Source organism: Trematomus bernacchii, unplaced genomic scaffold (assembly GCF_902827165.1).
Source record: "Trematomus bernacchii unplaced genomic scaffold, fTreBer1.1, whole genome shotgun sequence".
Lineage (NCBI taxonomy): Eukaryota > Metazoa > Chordata > Actinopteri > Perciformes > Nototheniidae > Trematomus > Trematomus bernacchii.
In genome coordinates, this window is record NW_022988043.1 from 20,569,713 (window position 1) to 20,591,466 (window position 21,754).

The window sequence follows — 21,754 nt, forward strand, 5'->3', positions numbered from 1 at the left end:
ACTGCATAGGGGAGTACGAAAACATGAAATAAAATGATGAGATGAAAATAGGAATCTGAATACAGACACACACGGGCACACACAGAAGAAATGCAAATACAAAGATACACAAACACACAACAGAGTTGCAATATTGCTGTCACAACAAATTACACATAACGCCAAATTAATTAATGTTTGCAAATTCATTTGTCTGGTCATGCAAATTGAGCAGCATGTGTCATCTCAGGAAACAATTTGATCTAATAGAAATGGTCAAATAAACATTACAAAGAAGCCCACCAAATACAATTCTGTGAGTTCACTGTTTCAACTTTGAGGGCATTTAGGGTGATTAATCAGCATTGTTTGGGCTATACTTCCTGTCGATTTTTTTCTTGCTAATTACAGCAACCATGTTTTCTCTTTCCATGTATTTTTTGACTTCTCTTAGTACTGTAGGTGTACACGCACTGGTTAAAAGGGTCCCTATTCTGCACATTTTCATTTATGTTTTGGGCCTCTAGTGTGACATGTTTTCACGCTTTAATGTTCAAAAAGCTCTTTATTTTTCTCATGCTGCCTGTGCTGCAGCACCTCTTTTCACCCTCTGTCTGAAACCAGAGCCCAGTCTGCTCTGATTGGTTAGCTGGCTGGCAGGTTTATCCTTAGGTGTTTAAATCTGCTTTTGCAAAAACAGGGCATCAAATTTGTTTGACGTTATCGAGTGTCAATCTCTATATAACTTATTGGTCTCTGGTTCCAGTGAATTGTCTATGGATCGACTGATTGGTTGGAGAAAGGATGGATCGGGCAATGTATGTTTAAAAGCCCATACTCAAACGGTAAACACAAGATTACAACTATAACTATTTTACTGGCAAATTCAAACATAACACTTTTTTTGTGCTTGTAAATGTGAAAAATTAATATAGACAATGATAAAATAAAAATAATGGGAACAGCCAAAATAAATTGAAAAGGATTAGGACGGTTACTAAACAATTAAATCAATGTTGCAGGATAGTCGGAAAAGAGGCCATGTTTTTGTGTTGCAATGAGCGACCGTATACAGTATATGAGACTCACATGAACAGGAAAACACAACTGAACACACACCTTCTAACAGCCTTGGTGAGGGCTTGCTGGCAGGGAGAGGATCCATATTCAAGACCTTGTAAAGCTGTCCGAAAGCTAGGAGGCGTAACGCATGCTGAAAAACACAAACACACACCAGACAGAATAAGAGCACGTCTCTGTATTTGTAGAGCAACAGAAGTGTGCAGTCAAAACAGGCAGCATGGATATCATTTATTTTCCGATCAATGCGCTGTAATTACCGGGCAAACTTTGTGTAAACAATCTGACTCTGTTGGGAGAAACGTCATGCATTATAGAGGAGGGGAATAAACACTCAAACGAAGGAGATAAGAAAAAGAAAGAAACTTATTCCCAGAGAGCAAAACAAAGGCAGAACAGAGTGAGAGGGGAAGATGTGAATTGAGGATGTCTTCATTATTTTCTCAGCGCTTAGCTCCCATTCTCCACCCGGGGGCAGACTTTGTTGTGCGTTGCAGCAGCAGCAGTGGTGGTGGTACAGTAGTTGTGTGGGTGTGAGCGGGAAAGAGTGTTCCCACGCTCATTAAGGAGGCTAATTAGGCTTCCTAGTTCATCAAGCCTGCGCTACACTGAGGGGCTGCTGATCCGAGGTCAGAGTCCGGGGCTTCTGCAGCCACTCAGCTATTTATAGTGCTGAGGTAATGCAGTGGGCTTGCTTCTAATAAACCTCCTTCAATCAGGAGAGCATTGCTCGTCCGGTCTCCTGAAAGAAAATGCTGACTTCGGCGGAGAGGAAGTGAACCCCAGTGAGATGTTTCAAAGTCTCAAGAGTCGCAGCCCAGCTAATGATTATACTCAGCTTTTATAGCAGGAAAACAGGAAGGGAAGTTTTATAAATCTCAGGGGCAGAGTGCAAAGACAAGGTCCATAAAGCAGCAGTTCATATGAAAGACTTCCTATAAGGGAAGGTATGTAAGAAAGTCTATATTCGGAACACATCTGTGGCTTTACATTAGTTCATCTCCAGCGAAGAAGTCTTACTGTAGCTACACAAAAGAGTTTACATGCACACCTCTCTTTGGTTTTCACATATCACTCTGTTGTTTGAGCAGCTCAAAACTCACATTTCCAATGGTGCTTTTAAAGGGGCCCTTTTATGCTCATTTTCAGGTATATCATTCGATTTTGTTCCTCTACTGTGTCATGTGTATATGCTTTAATGTGCAAAAAGGTCTTTATTTTTCTCATACTGCCTGTGCTCCCTCTGGAGGGAACACAGGGATTTTAGCCTTTGCAGAAAATGTACATGCTCAATAACCTATATATAGCACACTACTGGAAAGGGAAAACACCAAAAAGCACAATAGGGCCTCTTTATTGTGTAAATTACTATTGTTTTACATTTGAGGTGTGTTGTTCTTAATGATTGTCTTTCGATTTAAAAATGTATATTATGTAAAGCATATTTTAGTATCTTAAAAAGCACTCTAAATGTAAAATGTATTAGTATTTTATTATTTAGCTCCAGTTTGAACAGATTTTGCCATCCCATACTTGATGAATTTCAAGGTGAACTTTTTTTGTGTGTGTCACTTGATCACCTTTGGGAGCATCTGTGGCCCTGAGGCCGAAGACAAGAGCGTCTTAATCGATGCTCCCGGTGCAGACAGAAGGATGTCGATGAAATGCTCCTGTGTTCCTGTAAAAGTGCCCTTGAGCACTATAAACCTCCTAAACCTAAATTAAAACCAAAAAGGTATCAGCTTAAACTTCCTGGACTGCAGCAACAAAACACACTGTCTCTCTGTGACAGGAGAAAACCACAAAAGCAACTAAAAAACTGATGTTTTTTTAAATTATTTTGATCGTAACGAGAGTGTTCTTTAGCACAAACCCCTGAGAGTTGAATTTGCTACATTGAGCCTGAGGTACGCTTTATTGACTGAACATGTTTTACTTCTGCTGTGCAGGTGGGCATTTTAACATTGGGATTTAAAGGGTATTTTTTAGCACTGGGGGTTGCTGCTTGGATTGAACGCACACACTGGTATTCGACCTAACAGCGTCTTTATCAGGAAACACCTTAACTGTAACTCAATCAGATTTTGATAAATTAATAAATTAATCTTTATAGCAAAAAATAGTTGATACTGATAGCTTCTCAAATCTAAAAACATGCAGCATTTCATTTTCCTACATTAAGACATCTCATTGGGTTTTGGGCTAGCAGCAAGACACTCAAGATGCTTCAATTGCTGCTAGTTGAGGAAATAATCAGCATTTACTGAAATTTAAAATACTAACTATAGTTAACGTCTTAAACACTGATAGTGTAAATGCTTATGGACTTAAATTCCTTCTGCTTTAAGATTTGGCTTTAATCACTGCAGAGCTAACGGCAGCAGGGGCTGATGGGTAAAGAGGACTGACCTGTGCGCTGTGAGTGATGGCGTCTGCCTGCTGCGCGCTGAGGTCAGTCAGGACGTCTGTGGGGTCCCTCTCACAGGGGTCGTAGACTCCGGGGCCTTCTGTAGAGGAAAAGGTTGTGACTCAGACATGAGAGTCCTCCAAACAGCAACACACTCTTTGAACCCTCTTTAATTTCTCTTTACAGGAAAACACACACGGAAATAATTAAGCAACTCCTGCTGTGTACACTCTGAATGCAGCAGGAACTCATCAATGATTCAGGGACTCCAGGGAACAACCTGCCATTTCAACGCTGAGGCGAAGCCCGAATACAAAATCCAATCACATCATCACAAAGGCTAACGCTCGGCACTGATCAAACACGGAAGCTGCCGGAATATGGATTAGAAAGAGAAGGGGAAGGAAAAAATAACCCTGAGAACATTTTCTTGTATTGGAGCTGAGTAAAAAACATTGTTAAAGTGGATTGCTCCAGTATTACAATTGCGGAGGATGAAGAAGGTGGATTCGATCTCTCTAAAAATAATTCACCACCAACTTTTACTGAATGAAAGAGTTCCACACTCATGTTGCTGTTAATCCACTAAAGGAGCCCTGAGGGAATCTATACTACCCAATTAATGCTCTGTAGGATACTGTAGACTGAGGTCATATTACGCTTTTCCCTTTATTCTAGTGTGTTATATAGGTTTTTTGTGCATGTCAATGGTCTGCAAAGTCTAAGATCCCAAAGTTCCTTCCAGACACACTCCCGAAAACGCCTTTATTGTCTTCCTTTGTTTACTTCCGCAACATAATAACATCACTATGTAACACTTGCGCTATTATTGGCTAGCGCTCTAACACATTGTTCGTGATTTCTGACAGAGGGTGAAAAGAGGTGCTGCAGCACAGGCAGTAAGAGAAAAATAAAGAGCTTTTTGAACATTAAAAAGCATGTAAACACGACAAAGAAGAGACACAAAATCTCAATATGAACCTGAAGATGAACATAATATGTCTTTATTAAGTGGGATTCCATTTTTGAAATAGAACAGGAAGACATTCCCATGACAATAAACAGTGCAGATTCTAGAGTCTGTGGGGCCCTAGGCAAACATTCACTGGGGGCCCCTCGAACCAGCTTTTCATCACCACGCACAGCGGAGCAAGGCAACGAAACTTAAGATAAGAAGCAGCATTTTACGGCGCGCTATGCATGGGGCCGCCTTGAGGGGGTTTCCCGACATATCGTTGCAGTAAATTAAAGGGTGTTTCATGTTGTCGTTGCTGTGGACCTTCTTAATCTACCTTCTTTGGTCCGGGGCCCCCTTCTGGTCCGGGGCCCCAAGCAGTTGCCTGCCTTGCCTGTCCGCAAGCGGCGGCCCCGACAATAAATGTCAGGGACATTTTCAAATAGAACTTAAATCATCATCGTAACACCTTTTACAATTCCAACTGAGGGGAACCTGAATGTCTGAAAAGCATTTTATGGATATCCATGAAATGGTTGTTAAAATATTTCCAAGGACCAATGTGTTCAGCAAGCTTTTGTTGAAGAACTCAGCAGATATTGAGCCACTTTATTTCATTTATGACTTATGTACTTGAAAGCCCCTTTCCCTTAAAAGTAGTATACAAGTAGTAAACATGTATTTGTATAATGGTGCACTGACCAAAACAATGGATCATCATTTTAAATACTCCCTCTTATTAATTGTTCTCTTCAGATGGGGCTATAAAGCTCCTTCAGTGTCCTTGCTCACTTCAATTTCAGTGTCAAACTTTGTAATTTCATTTCGCTGCTCTCTGAGCAGAGAGTCTGAGTACTGGATCCAATCACTACGGTCAGCTCTTATCCACTGAAGGCTGACATGTATTCATTCCTGGCCGGAGTAATTTCATCGTTTACAAGATTAAAACTGTTGAATGATTCAGAGGGCAAACCTGCTGCCAACATGTTTTGACTTTTGGTATAGAGTGGCGAAGTCCCTCCCCTTCCGGTTGAGCCCCATGGGACCTTATTTCGGAAAAGTTATGCATTGAAGTCAATGGAGAGAGAAAGATTATCTTTCGATCCCGTTTGAATTGTGCCACGAATTACACATATGATGTTTGTCAATTTAAAAGATAATTTTGCAAGTCAAACAAATTAAAATGTGTCGTAAAACTGTGAAGTAACACATTTGTTTGTGTGAAAGGCTCAATGAACTACATCTCTGGTCAACCACACACGTCACCAAGATGGCCGTCACTACTGTCTTGTCAACAAACGATTGACTATCACCACAATGAAACACGTCCTGAAGAATGTCATGCAAAGCCTGCCTTCCTTTGATTCTCTCTGAACTGCCTGGTCGTTTTAATGTTTAATGTCAACCATTTGTGCAGATAGCATGAAGTAGAAAAGATCGCCGATGCTAACGTTAGCGTTAGCATTTCTCCCCCGGAATTAAATGGTGTATTATAGAATGATCACACCGGTGACAGTACTATTCAAAGGGTTCACGAAATATGACTACTACTCTTACTGTTTAACATTTTGGGTTACTTAATGTTACTTCATGTTAAGGCTAATAAAAATGACAAGGCTGTAATGCTAACTAACGTGCTAGCTACTAGCTAGGTAGCTAACTTGATCAAGCCACTCCTGGTCGTTTCATCAGATGGGAAGCAAAAGAACGAGCAAGACCCATTGCTGGTATAATAACAACCTGGTACTAAGCACACAGGCATCTTGTTAAAGTTATCTTATCTTAGCCAGCGCCATATAGATAGATTATATCTATATTGCGCTGATCTTAGGTATCTGAATGGTGGAGGTAAACAATTGTGACATCACTTACGCGACTCTGGGATTTGTAGTCTTTCTAGTTACGTATTTTTCATAGTCTTATATTTCAACAGTTTTACGACAAACTGTGACTTTTTTGACATGGAAATGATTTTTTAAGATTGACAAACATCATATGTGTAATTCATGGCACAATTCAAACGGGATCGAAAGATAAGTTTTCTCTCCCCATTGACTTCAATGCATAACTTTTCCGGAATAAGGTCCCATACCCCGGAAGTAAGTGGGAGGGACTTCGCCACTCTATTGTTTTGAGTTGTGAGCCTCTTGGTTATTTATTGCAACTTGGAAAAAAAGTATGCAACAGCATTCCACTATAGTTCTTCACATCTTTAATCTTCTCATTATTATTATTTCAACCAATATTTTGCAGTCCGATAACTTCAGCCTACTTTCAGCTACAGAAACCATTCAAATATCAAAATATTCAGCCTTTTCAGCACCTGATGGGAAACAAACAACTTTTTCAAAATATTTAATACTTTTTGAAATATTCCGCTTTTTAAACTCTTTTTTTAACATGTAACTCAATGGGAGGAACCTTACAATCCTCTTTTAACTACACCGTGCGCCAAATGCTAGACTAGACTTCATTCCAACTTTAAAATGATCACAAGACCTTCAGCCATTACAATCTTATTCAGATCTTTGATATCTTTTACACTTTTTGAGATATTTAACTTAGTTTGGAGCTTGGTAAATATGGGATTAGTTTTGTTTCATAAAGATAAAAGAACACTTTCTCAGAATAAAGCAAAACTAAGAGTTTGAGAGAGAAAAGCAAGAGTCAAGCAAAATAAATGTAATTTAAAAATAAAACTATAAGTTGCAAACAAATCATTTGTGTAATCATGTAAACTATAAGTATTTTTTCTTTGTTTTAACATATATTTTTGTGTGCTGTTCTCTTTGCTTCTTTCTCAATGATCAGACTTTTGCTCTCGCTGCAGCTCTCTCTTTTGCGCTCCCTCATTTTTTGTTTTCGATTCTGACACAAATGTCCCAGGTAGGCGGGACTTTCAGGGGTGCGTCCCCATTGGCTACTCAGTTTTTGAGTGACAGCCCAGTCCTCCAGTGATTGTACAGTGCAGGCAGCTGCGGTGCGGTAGCTGAGCGTGGATAGAACACCCCCAGAAGAATCAGCATTTCAATTATTATAATACTACAAGTGAAAATATATGTAAGTATTGATCATTTGTGTTGTTTGTGCTGTACTATACGGTCTGTTTCTTTATTGTGTTAAGTGAGAAGTAAAGAAAAGCTGTGCTATGAAAGTTAGCTTTTGCTACCTTTAGATCCATAACAATGCAAGCTAAGTAGCCTAACAGCAGGGACAGTTAGCTACTTAGCTAGCAGTTTGTGAGCATGTTGGTAGAGTCAGACACACGGACTCCTGTGCCGGACTACCAACATGCTTTCATGATTCTGTTTAGATATGCAAGTATAAGCCATGATAGATTATTTTATTAACACGCTAATTTGATATGAAAATCAATGGAGGCTGAGTTTACTACTTCTCTTTGTAGGAAAACCTACCGTCCATGACTGCCCCTGAGCTGTGTTTTATTTGTTAACTTAATATTTTCCTCTCATATTAACAGTGTAGATCATTGAGACAGCGTGGTGTCCAGAGGTCTTCTCCCGTTTCCCACTTCCTGTGAGGGGACAGCATCAGATCCACGGAGGGGGGGCAACATTTGGTTGTTTATACCTTTTTTAAACCATTTATTTTAAATATTAAGCTTCTTCACTATTTGTTCTACTCTTCCAGTTTAACATTTCACTTTCAAGTTTTCAACAAAGTCATTGCAATGCATTTGAGCTTTAACAATTTGATTCAAATCATTTAACTTTTCTGCATTTCTCCGCTAAATTCAGCAACACACGTACTTGGTTTTTGTAGCTTAAAGCAGCTACAGAGACCATTCAACTAATAACATATTCAGCTAAATTCAGCCACAAATGTTCACAGTTTACAGCATTCACACGCATTTTCAGCAGGAAATGTATTTTCTAGTTTCCAGTTCAATCTACTTGAGGTTGAATATAACATTTGCACAAATCTGACTGCTTGGATTATTTTTTCAAATCCAAACCTTAAGGACATATTTTGCTCAATTTCTGGTTCTTATTTGTATTTTGTGCCTCTCCTGTGACATGTCTCCATGCTTTAATGTTCAAAAAGCTCTTTATTTTTCTCATACTGCCTGTGCTGCAGCACCTCTTTTCACCCTCTGTCTGAAACCAGAGCCCAGTCTGCTCTGATTGGTTAGCTGGCTGGCTCTGTTGTGATTGGTCAAGCGCTTATAGTTGTCCTACCCTTACCATATCATGTACAATGTGTTGGAGCGCTAACCAATAGAAGCATGAGTGTTACGTCACTATGTTCGGAAGGTATACAAAGAAGTGTAAAGGAGGTGTTTCAGGGTGGTTTGCAGGCAATTGACATGCACAAGGGAAAACCCCCCAAAAAGAATAATAAGGCCTCTTTAATGAGCAAATCATTGTAACACAGGTTTTAAACAGCTGCTGACTACAAATTAGTATAAAAGCAGCTTAAAATAAGTTTCAGGCAGGGGGGAGTGTGTGGGAGAGAAACTCCCTCTGGAGGGAACTTTAGGATTTTAGCCTTTGCAGACCATTAACATGCACACAAAAACGTATATAACACAATACAGGAAAGGGAAAATCCCAACAAGCATAACAGGGCCTCTTAAATACACTCTTTAACGACACCTACATTTGCAGAGACACATTTGCAAATAGAAAAATAAATAAAGATATGGAGATTTCTGTTCACCTCTGTTTATATCTTTCTATACGAGGCCTGGTCATCAACAAGGTCTGGGACCCTAACTACTCTTACCCCCTCTGTAAACACTATGGTTTAAGTGTATTCACATCATGTGAACGAATATTGTTCATTTTAATATTGCCAACATCCTTTGCACATTTCTGTTAAACACTACCCCTTCTTAAATCTGCAAAGCTTTCCACTTTAAATTCCAATACTGCACATATTTTATTTTACCCGGGTATTTTATCATATGTTACTGTACTAGGTCTTTTTTGTATTTATATTTTGTGTAAATATTTCCCTATGTTTTATATGGTTTAAAAAAAAATTGTAATAGTTCTGGTCAATTTTCGTACAATTGTATTTCTCTCTATGTGTGCACCATACACACCAAGCAAATGGTGAGACACCTACATTTCATCCTGGGTTTCACAAACGATGTTAAACTAACGTGATCGTGTGCAGAGTGTAAATGCAGACCACAGAGGGGGCCTGGAGGTTGCAGTAGAGGACTGATCCCTGACCTGGAAGAAGGATCCCTGAGGCGATGCACTCCATGACGCGGCGCAGGCCCTCCCCTGGACCCAGGGGCCGGTTACACGTTGCCATGGCCTTTTCACAGATCAGCTCCAGAGGCTGCGGACATAGAGAGGACACTCAACAAACTAAAGCAATTCCAGGCACGCGTCTGGTCCTGGGACACAGAGCTTACGACACTTGTGTAGTTTACAGTTTGTACGACTTCATTCAGATTCTGTGGAGCCACCTACCCATCCTTTGAGAGGCTGCCACCCAGCCAGTCTGTTGCTCATGTCTCTGAAAATCCTCAAGACGATGACACCAGACTTGAGATCTGTGACTCTGGCCTGAGGGGACAGACAGACAGAGAGACAAACAGATCTGAGTGTCAGCACAAGGAGCAACACAGCAGAGCAGCACACATCAGAAATAGGATATGTATTCAAGCTCAGAGATAGTAGAACTGCAGCGCCTAAAGAAGCATTTTCAAGACCACTAAAATGTAATTTTGCTACAAATACTGTTGTGAGAGCCTGCATTTGATATCTAATTTGATAATGTTCAATTATCTTTTTTAAGTACCTTTATTTGCTTTGAGGAAGACAAGTTATACAACAAAACATGCAAGGAACGACCCAAACAAGAAACAACAAAATAAATAAATTGAAATAAAACAATAAAAATGTATTTAAAAATAATAAAAATAAATATAAACACAACCCAATCAAGAGAACCAAAACAAGAACCCCCCTACCAAGACAAACAAATATATACATTCAAAAAAATCTATAAATAAATTATAATAAACACTTTTTAAAACTGAAATTTCGAGCATAGTTAGATATTAACAAAACTTAACCCAAACAGTAACAACCAAAAACACGAACATCTACAATAAATAAAAAATACCTTAATTAATATAAATAAATAGAAGAAAATGAGGAACAGTGTGTTCAAAACATACCTCAAAAATCTATTTGTAATATAATTGTAAATTAACAAAACTCATCCCAAACAACAACAACCAAAACAATAACCTTCACAATAAATTAAAATCTATAGTCATAAACATTGTATCGAAAAATACATTCTTAAAAATTAAGTTGCAACATAGTTATAAATGAACAAAAATAAACCCAAACCAGAATAACCAAAACAAGAACCCCCATAACAAATTAAAAAAAGTAATAAACATTTCATAAAATATATTTATGCTAAATATAGCATAAATAAACAAAACATTAAGAATATAAAAGTAGAGAAATAATGCTTAAAATGCTGATAAGTCTAATGCTGCGTTCACACCGGACGCAATGCGAATATTTGCTTCGCTCTAATCGCTCTTATCGCATCGCTCTAAACGCTCGAGTTTCACCGCGGCTATCAACTGTGTTTACTTGCATCATTCAAACAAGACGGGCTGGCTACAACTATAACAAAATGAACATATTTTACCGTGATTAAATTGTAATGCACGTTTCTAAATGATGCCGAAGTAACAACATACTGATACTGTATTCGCCATGACACAGACAGTCTGTGGTTTTTGTGTAACTTTTGTCCAGTTTCTGAACAGATATGAGGAGCTGTGAGCTCTGAGTGCTAACACCTAACGGCTGATGTTTTGGTTTTCTGGTTCAACGTCAGTGAAGGCAGGCTGAGATCTTCACCGCCGATTGGCTACCGCGAGATCGCGTCATGGGATTTTGACGCTCGAGTTGAAAAAATTGAACTCGAGCGGTTGTCGCAGCCAGGGGCGTCGCCTGGACCTGAAAACATTCGGGGCTTAGCCCACAGTGGCGGCGGAGCTACAGTGGAATATTCTACTGCAACACTCCCCACACGCACACACACAGTATACCCGCGACTGTTACAATGAAGGCTCGATAATCAGTTCAGGCATATAGGCAGGGGTAAACTGCTATTTTTTACGAGTGGGGGGGGGGGACCTAACCTCCTCTAGGGGGGTCCGGGGGCATGCTCCCCCGGGAAGATTTTTTTTTAAATATTGAAGTTAAAAGCAATCAATCTGGTGAACTTTGAGAGCAACATTAAGAGATCTATGGATACATCTCTCAACACCCATTTGAAACAGAACTGTAAACAGATTTACTTTTTCTTTAAGGATATTTTACAAATCACTCCCCTTTTAAACTCTATTCTTGTTTTACTGCCATATAGTATTTCATAACTGTTTTTCCTTTATTCTCTTTATTTTTTTTATAACTATAATGATCATATAAAAGTGTGCCGCGGAAATAATCTTTTGAATAATTTGTGACCAAACCGTTTGAGACCCACTGAGATAACTTAGACTAAAGTAAACTATCTAAACACTCAGAGAGTCCTTTAGCTCACCTGAGTCTCTCAGTCTGTCAGCAGAGGACTCTCCTCCAGCTTGTTGTGGAACAAACAGCTCCTTATGTCCATTTATCAGCTAGCTAACCAGATGCTAACAACACGGTCCCTGCTGGCACCGGTCCCCCTCTCTCTCTCTCTCCCTCTCTCTCTCTCTCTCTATCACACAAAAAATGCGCTATTGCCACACACACACAGAGCCGAGCTTGAATGACACAAGCACACGTTTATTTCCATGCAACTCTCTGATTGGTCTGTGTCATGCCTCTGTTGCATTCACTGAACACGGGAAATTACAGTCCTGCCGTCCTCTCTTGTGTCATGATGAGGTTCACGTAAAGCACGGTTAATGTATATATATTATTATTGAGGGAGAATTGTCCGGGGCTACAGAAAAAACATTCGGGGCTAAAGCCCCGGATGCCCAGGCCAGGCGACGCCACTGGTCGCAGCCCCCTCCAATCGCGCCGCAACATTCGCATCAACCGCTTCATGCTCACCGTCGGAGCGAATTCGCGTCTGTCCGCATCTCTGCATTGACTTTACATGTAATCGCGCCGCCCCCAAACATCGCATCGCGTCCGGTGTGAACGCAGCATAAGAGTCTTCTCATTTGGAATCAAAGAACATCAAGCAGTATTGTGTTTTTGTTATTGTGAAAATGTAACCCAAGAATACACATAGGTGTAAAATGGGGCCTCTTTAAAATGAATCAAGTAGTATTTTCAAGAAATGTAATGTTTGTTCCAATACTGATGTACAGTACTCTATAAAAAGCATATATATAAGCACTCAATGCTGAGTCCTCTCCCCCCTGCACTCAACTGTGAAATGCTTTTAAGTACATTTCTGTGTCAGGCATCCTGGCCATGTATTGTAGTTCTATTATCCCCCCCCCCCCACATGCTTTGCCTCTTTATAGGGAAACTAGTCATTTTTAAGCCGTGGCAGGAGTATTATATGGTTGACCATTATGACAAAAGTTTCACTGGACATCTCTGCACTTAGTGACATGAATATACATGAACTAATAAAACCAATGGAAATCCCCAAGATGACCCACATGAAATCCAGTGTTTGTCCAGAGAAAATATAATTACAACCCTGGTCTCATGTTCCTAAACAAATTAAAAGGAAGGAAGCTTGAAAAATTGCATTTCAATTCTACATTTTATTTTAAAGATTGCAACTACTCCTAACTCATATAATGTACTGTATATAGTATCCTATGTTTATATTTTGTTGGTCAATCATAGTGTTTACTAACTCATTTTGTATGTGATAGAGATGCTTTATAAATATATGTTTTTCTACTAGATATGTATTAATTTATTATTGATATTTGTAATTCCTTTGTTAATGTATGTCCAACTGCTGCTGTAGCCAACATAATTAAAATAATAAATAAAGCAAATCTTATCTAATCTGATCTAATTGAATATTATCTGATCTATCATGATCTAATTTTATTTTTATTTAATCTAGTCTAATTTAATCTAATTAAATTAGGGTTAAATAAATATAATCTAATTCAATCTTATTTAATGTTATCTAATCAAGTTTAATCTTATCACATTTTATTTGATTTAAATGTGTATAATTCAATTTGATCTATTCTAATTTAAATAAATGAAGTTACATTTAATATAATTCAATCTAATCAATCTTATCCAATTAAAATCTGATCTAATTTGATGTAAATCTGATCAGTTTTTATTGAATAAATTCCTATTTAAAATCAATTGATCCAATTTTGTCTAATCTAATTGTATCTGATTTGATTGAATCTAATCTAATGTAATATCATCTAATGTCATTTTAAAGATTATGACATTAACAGTTTATGTTTATTTGTACCTCAAGTGCAATGAATCCATCCTCATTTTATATAATCTATTATAATCTATTCTGATCTAATCTGATGGAAATTGAAGAATAAAACCTTAAAGATGATGACATTAACATAAAAAACTAATCAAACTAGAGACAATGGAGACTTCTAATTTGCACCAAATGAATATTCCTCCAAATACAGCAGGTGATTTAACTCGGGTGCTTTCATTTACAGCGGATTGGACGAGAGGATGGCCACTAAGGGCATCTGCAGTAATTACAGGGGTGGAGGTCCTCGGCTCAGTACACCCGCGTGAATATGATGAAACGGAAGCGGCCTTGCTCTGCTTCACCTTTAGAGCAGCCCTTCACTGTGGTATTACTCTGCATCTGGTTCTCCTTCCCTCAGGGAAGCTGCTCACCTGCCCTTGACTCTCCTCTGTCTCCCCAGCGCTGGATAACTCTCAGCTCATCTGAAACCTGATTTGGTTAAGAATCTCTTCATGACCTTCAGTTACATCGCACTCTGCCAAGTTCTTCCTCCAACATTTAGACAGAACAGAAACATTTCCCTGCTGTCTATTCTCTTCTCTTACCTGCCAGTTAATGTGCTTTTAATGATTTCAGTTGCTGGATATGTGTAATGCGCACACATTACTTTACTACCACTATTTATGATAGGTAATGTGAATTTAAATTGAATTTAAATTGAATTTCAAAAATAATCAGCAAAAGAAAATGCAAATGAATGCATGTTTCTATCCACTTCTGTCATCATCAACATTAGGAGTTCAGTGCATTAAAATAATGCCATTAGATGAGTACAGTGGCAGACTGGGGCAGATGCGCTCAAACACCTACAGTACATTAGAAGAAACTTGCTGCACTTTTAAAAACTATGAAAAAAATAAATAAATAAAAGATGTGCCAAAACACATGCAAATGAGGTAACATCTTCACCAACTGGACAACACATGGGCCCATTGAGAAAACATGCAACATTACATACTTACAAACCACTTACAATTATGAAACAGGCCATTTCTGCCGACAGTGACAATGGTTTGCAGACCATTTACATGCACAAAAACCTATATAACACACTATAGGAAAGGAAAGCTGCTACATTGTACTGCCATGTGGTAAATGCTTATATGCTGCTCATGCTCTTTCTGCATATCATGTATTTATTTTGCTATGTATATAAATGTCATGTTCTTAAATGTATGTGAGGGACTACGGATAGAAACTAGCTCAAAGCTAAAATCCGGCATGTTTACGTTTTAAAGCATTATTTGTTTTAAATGTTCATCAATGTGCATTGTCCCTCTTCAAATAAACGATTAAATGAAAATGAAATAAATGAAAAAACCTCAAAAACCATAATAAAGCCCCTTTAACCTGTTAAACCCCACGGACCCGCCGAAGGGTCCGAAAATGCTACATCTGCTAGCACCAGTGTGATCTCTGAAGTGTCATTTATGAAACTATTAATGTTCCACACCCAGCTGACGGGAAGAAACTCAGCTAACTGACTATACAAAAAAAAAAAAAAAAATAATAATAATAATTCCCACAAGAAGCCTTTCAATGAGCCCTTAGCAAATACGGACTAATGCTATTTCTGCTCATAACTCACAAAAATGATCATTTATAATTATACTTTCTGCACAAACAACACATCATCTGAAAGCTGAGATTCCACAGATTCCATTGGCATAGGTCTCATCACTGCACGGCCAGAACTCACTGAGCTAGCAGCCAGAACATAGCAAATAAACAACATCAGTTTTCAAATCCATGACAATAATTAGCAGGTTAAATTTTACAATAATTTATTTTCTTTTTTTTTTCTTTTTTTTTTGATGGAATGAATAACTATAGTGATGATTCAATGTTATAAAATGATTTTTACAGTCTGGTACCTGAAAAAGGTCAAATGGCACTGATGGAACCAGATGTGCCCAAAGCTTAGTCCGCCTGGACTTTTTTTCCCTAAATATCTCTAAAAAGGTCAATTTTCACTTGTTTTGCCTCAATCTTGATACAGGGTACTTATATGTTATAATTTGGATTCCTAAAGCTTTTAGGCTACTAACCCATCATCCAAGGGTGGTTTCCACTATAAGTAATGGTTTTTTGTTAGGCGGAGGTAAGAATTTACACTTAACAGGTTAACTAGCAAATCATTGTAACACAGGTTTAAAACAGCTGCAGCCACACATTAGTATATAAAAGCAGATTAAAATGTCTCTGCTTCATTTAAAACCTGTTATTATGTAGTTATGTTTTTAACGTTAATGCTTTAACCCTTGCGCTTATTCTGGTAAAACTAAGACGTAAAAAATAATGAACCCAAATTAACCACATCAACAAGTTGGACAAAACTTCCTCCTGTAATTCCAGCGTGGATGTTTACCATGAATTGCATGGCAGTAAAAAAGCAAATAAAGCAGAGGAATCTGCACAAGCTATTGCACTGACTGGAGACCACTGGACATTAGTACCTCGATGTAATGACACACCTAATCCACGCCAAATGGAAACTAGACTCAATTGCTTTAACTGCAGAAGCATGGGCTAGCCAGTTTGTTGAAGTTGCACAGGAGTTAGACATAGTGCTCATAATAGAATACTACCAGCACCAGCATATGTGCTAAGTACTTCGGATGAATCACAGAGTATTATTGTGATTAACGGGATTATAATGTCTAATCGATTGACAGCACTAATTTATATATACATATTCTTTTCTGACAGCAAAAGTATATATATATATATATATATATAAATATATTTTGAAGTTATCACAATGAAAAAAGCTAATAATTGTAGCCTGTGTATGAAACAGCTGCTGCCTACAAATGAGTACATCTGAAGCTTTTAAAAAGTCTGTCTTTATTGATTGTGCTTCATTGTAATCAAATGTGACATTCACTGCATATTCAGGGTCGGGCTCAGAGAGTGATTGTGTCATTGGTCCAGATGTGCTCACCTGGAACCACTTGGTGTGTCGGAGTGAAGCCAGTGCAGCCCGGCACTTCTGCCTGTCCAGGACCTCTTCCTCCTCCTCCTCCTCCTCATCCTCCTTCTGTTTCTTGTCCTCCTGCTTCCTGTCGTCCTGATGGCCTTTCTCTGGAGAGACGGACAGGGTGAGACGGGACAGGGTGAGACGGGACAGACTGAGCGTGACCTCCCACACTCAGAAACAGACACACAGGCAGCGGGGTTGCTAATTATTAGTCAAACCCACTGATCTGACCGAATGAGCTAAGGGGACATTTGAGAGGTTCTGTACATTTGTTTGTCTTTTTTGGGAGAGGGGGGGTGGGTTTCTCATGCACAAGGCAGGATCTTTCATGACATCGACAGGAGGAACCGGAGTAGACGTGAGCACATGCCGCCCGGCCGGAGTCTCACTCTAGATGCAGATCAGTGGCTGGAGGCGATGGAGCACGCCGGATTAGTGTGTTATCAATTACATCGCAGGACGAAAATGAAAGCATGGCGAAAACAGGGGGCCAAAAGCCAAATTAAAGATTATAATAACACTTTGGAACAGGGGCACGTTTGATGCAAATGGAAATTCTGGCTCATTACGATTGGGGAACAAATTAACGATTTTTTTTTTCTCTTGGTTTCACTTTGTTTTTTTTCGTTTGCTTTTTTAGCAATTCTACTTGAAGAGAGGGGAAGTCATCCCGCTTAAATAAAAAAAAATGCTGCAGTTTTCGGGGGCGCCATGCTAGTATTTTCAGTCTTGCGGGGCCGGTCAGATGTTTATGTTTGACTGACACAGTCTCTCCACACGGGTTCCTGTGGGGGAGCGCTCCTGCCAAGACTGGAGGCGAGCCATGGGAGAACGGCAGCAGAATAAAGAGTGACAGCAGATGACAAGGACAACATAAACATCTGAGTGAGAACGCCACCCTGGAAAGAAAGTGAAGGCCGTTTGTTCTCGGGAGCGGCTGAGGGGTGCCCGCTGTGGGACAGTCAAGCAGACGAACAAATAAGGGTGGGAGGAACAGACTGCAAACCACACTGCGGAGCTCAGTGGTGACGGCTCACAGGCTATCAGTGAATCATCAGGAGGGAATCTGCGATAGCGAATTGAAACATTATCTTCAGCCTGCCAAGTCGCAAATATTAGATGATGATAAATGTCTCATCAGTGTGGAATCAGTGGCCTTATGGTTCAACAAACTCTTCTCTAAAGAGCAGCAGCCAGCCAAGATTAAATCATGGCTATTTTTTACCAGGCTGACAGTAATGCTGACACAGAGCATTCAAATAAGCTCCGGCTCCTAGAGAGGAGGTTACAGTCAAGTCTCTAATTCTAGATACACACAGTATTAAAATTCCAATGTGTGAGTGTGTGTGTGTGTGTGTGTGTGTGTGATTCATCAGTAGTAATGTGAGCGGCATGTGGTTTGGCAGTCTGTTGCTGAAGAGACCGTGTGAGAAGCTGAAGAGGATGGAAGAGGTGGAAGACAAAGAAGGAGCTGATGAGACACAGGGTTCGTCCAGTGTCACTCCTCTAAGACCTAAGATTTAGGATCCTTTATGTTCTGCCCCTGGGAATTCTGGGTAAAATATCTACCACTATTAGTGGCATTGGAAGAGTAAACTTCTCTAATTCGGCACTTTCAGGTATAATCTGAGTTTACCTTTGTGCACATGGAGACTCCGAAACCAATGTAATTGAGAATTGAAGGGAAATCACAAAAAAAGCCGTTAAATTACGATTTATTTCCGAAAAAAGACTTTGTTGCAAAATACTTTTGTTGAATTTTATTCTTGTAAGTTTATAAAGTTTTGAAGGTGAAGCTTTTGTCTTGTGCAGTAATTCCCTAAGTTTTGGACCCAAGTTAATACTTAACAAGATAAACATTAAAACTGTCAGGGATTTCATCATACCTTTTTATAACTACAACCTAAGGAGAGTGCCATGGGAATAAATATAGAGCATCTCAGTTTTAAATATTAATAACATTTTATTTATCATTATTAGTTCTATATATATATATATATATATATATATATATATATATATAGAATAATGTGTTGCTTCAGCAGAGATGGTTAAGCAGCACACTTGCTTTTTAAGGCAGCTTAAAGGTCGGGTCAAGGTTAAAGTCCAACAGTATGTTTAATGTTTAATGTCAATAATAATGGGACTCTCATATAATTGTTCATATGAAATGTATGCATGTACATTGAAAAAAATGTAATGTCACAGCCCTTATTTGCTTGCCTACTTACATTGTCTGTCCAATCACGTTTCATCTCGCAAATTAATCCATCCCCTGCATTCACAGTTAGTCTCTTTTTTCGATTAGCTTTAATTTAAATATAATTATTTTTAAATGTTAAACGTGTAGGCTGAGGCCCACCTACAAATTAAATTAGATCTAATTCAAAGCAGCAGCGGCAGCACTCAGTCAGGAAACACTACATTATTTAGGTGGTACACTCAAGACTCCATAAAATAAGATACTAAGAAATAACCTGAATATGGTAATTAAAAAAACACGAATATTCCAGCTCTTTTGTGAAAGATGGGGAATTGTTCAAGTATGTATGCATTCATTTATTTGGCATGATTGATGCTTTTCAGAAGCTGTTTCCTAGAGGCACGCCATAAAGGAACCATCAGTCACAGGTCAACACCACAGACAGATAAGGACAACCCCTACTAAATTCTCCCTGACATCATCAGCTTAGGTGAATTTTGATTAGTGACCAGGACATCACATTAACTTAATTAACACCGTTTTTTTACAACATGAAATTATGGGATGTCATTTTGAGCCAATGCAAATTGAACACCAGAGAGGGGTCATCCCCTGTAATTAAAGCAGAGAAGCCGGAGTCATTTTTAGTCTATGTGCTCGGTAGTAGACATGGACCAGAATTTCATGGTGACCCAGAGAGAAGTCCAGTCAAAAGAGGAGAGGGTGGAGGGGGGGTAAGAGGAGCATGTCTGAGGCAGAGAGTGAGAGGGTTGGTTTGATTTAGTTGTTGGGGAGGCCCCTTGTACCCGGGGTTTCCTGTAGCCGGGTTGTGGGGGGGGGGGGGGGCGCCTCGTCAGCAACGGGGCCGCAGAGAAGTGTCAATCCACACAGCGCTGACCTGCGGAGCTACGGCAACAAAACCAACAGTCAGTGAGCAGAGGCAAGCTTCACACCAGGGGTCCATTCAGAGCCAGAGGGCATCAGTTAGACTGTTACTCACCACTACAAATAAATACAGTCAAAGTGTGAGTTCTTTTGATCCAGCACACCCGTCAATAACTGTTCCTGGTGTGCAAGAACTTTCCAAAAATGGGTACAATTAACTGGGAGATTTTAATCTCTTTCATGGGATCAGCTGATCTGTTAACAAGAAAAAACAATCTCTGCCTATATTAACGCTGCCCAATAGAGTGGTGCAGGAATGAGTCCTAAAACCCAGATGATTTAGTATTTGACTATTTCTATTACTAGTAAGAGAAAATGTCAGTAAATGCTCTGTTTTCGCTGTCTACCTTTCTCTTTTTGGAGCACGCCATTTGAAATTACTCCGACTGTTTCTCTCCTCTTGTCTCGTCTCTGAGTGTGTGTTCAATCTATCGTGCTGACTCACTGACTGCACCAATTTGATTGGCTGAGTAGCATCACCTCCTTAAAACATTAAACAACAACTTTTTTAAACCTTTTTATCTTTATGTTTTAAACATTTTTTTAAAACATTTTCAACATCGTGGATAAATCCTTATATGCTCCCGGCAACACAGTGAACGTCAACTTTGCCTAACACCCAGCTCCTTTTCTTTAAAGATGAATTCTTTAAATTCCTGTACTATACTCTGATTATTGGATAGCTGAATCGTCTTTCTCAGATGCAGGATGATATAGAAGAGGACACCTGGGACAGACGTGTCCTTTTTCCCCCAATCCCAATCCAGAACAACCCCTGTGGAAATCATCCTTCACCAGCCATCTGCTATTTCCCCTACACTTGACCCAGATCCATATTGTCCCTTCTCCTTTTCCCCTGTTGGCCTCTCAGCTCTCTCAATGTATCATCCTTCACATAAAGCTCAGGTTTCATAGCACTTTTATACCTTCACATTCCCTCTATATAATCCTTCCTCTGTTGGCAGGAAACGGTTCAAATAAAAGCAAGCATCTTCTCAAACAGGAAGCGTAAAAGGGGGTAAGGCATGGGGGGCAGAGGGGATGAGGGGTCAATACCTTCTTCTGTGGGGCTGCGTTCCTCCCTCATGGTTAAGGAGGAGAGGGTGATCTTCAGCGTGAGTCGAGGGTCTTTGGTGTTGCGGACCCGGATGGCTGCTTCGGGGACGCACGACTGCACCTCGAATTTGTCCTCCGTCATTGTCTGCAAGGCAGGGCTGCACCATTAATTAAGAATCGAAAATAACAGTGGAAACATTGACTGCTGCTGTTTGTGGAGAACGAGGCGCTGCTGTTCTACTCTGTTTGGGACAAGCTGTTTGAACAAGGTCTGTGGCCTACACATAACATACTTGTATTTACAGAAATGTACTTTATTTGCCTTGACAACAGGCATTTAATTGTAACAACTCATATTAAACCCCAATGAAACCTGCAGTGCAGTTCAGAAACAGACTTTTACATTTGTTTGTAAAAGGGCGTTACTCAGATGTCAACACAGTTTCAGTCCATCACACGAACACAAATATTTCTTCAGATTAGCAACATGGGTACTGCTAGCTGCAAGCTAATGACCCCATCAACAAGCAACGGTAAGAATTCCAAAGAGTACAAACCCTGATTTCCTATGCTTTGCTTGCCAGTGGAAGCAGCAAAAGGCACACAAACTGTTGTGTTTACCACCACATTTCATTTACAGCTTGAACCCCGGTTGTTATTGCCAGCCAATTCCCAGCACGCCAAACTATCTTGCTTTTCCGATTCCCGTTT

General features: G+C 39.4%; 1 protein-coding gene across 1 annotated transcript in view; it reads right to left on the reverse strand.

Moving 5' to 3' along the window:
* Nucleotides 1–21,754, reverse strand: part of LOC117472391 (spermatid perinuclear RNA-binding protein-like) — a 102,739-nt gene that overhangs the window by 32,842 nt on the left and 48,143 nt on the right. Inside the window, exons 5-10 of the mRNA XM_034117545.1 lie at nt 21,044–21,188; nt 16,804–16,943; nt 9,869–9,964; nt 9,623–9,734; nt 3,469–3,566; nt 1,099–1,192 (exon numbers count right to left, since the gene is read on the reverse strand). Of these exons, the coding sequence (XP_033973436.1) occupies nt 1,099–1,192; nt 3,469–3,566; nt 9,623–9,734; nt 9,869–9,964; nt 16,804–16,943; nt 21,044–21,188 (685 nt within the window). The remainder of the gene's footprint in view (nt 1–1,098; nt 1,193–3,468; nt 3,567–9,622; nt 9,735–9,868; nt 9,965–16,803; nt 16,944–21,043; nt 21,189–21,754) is intronic.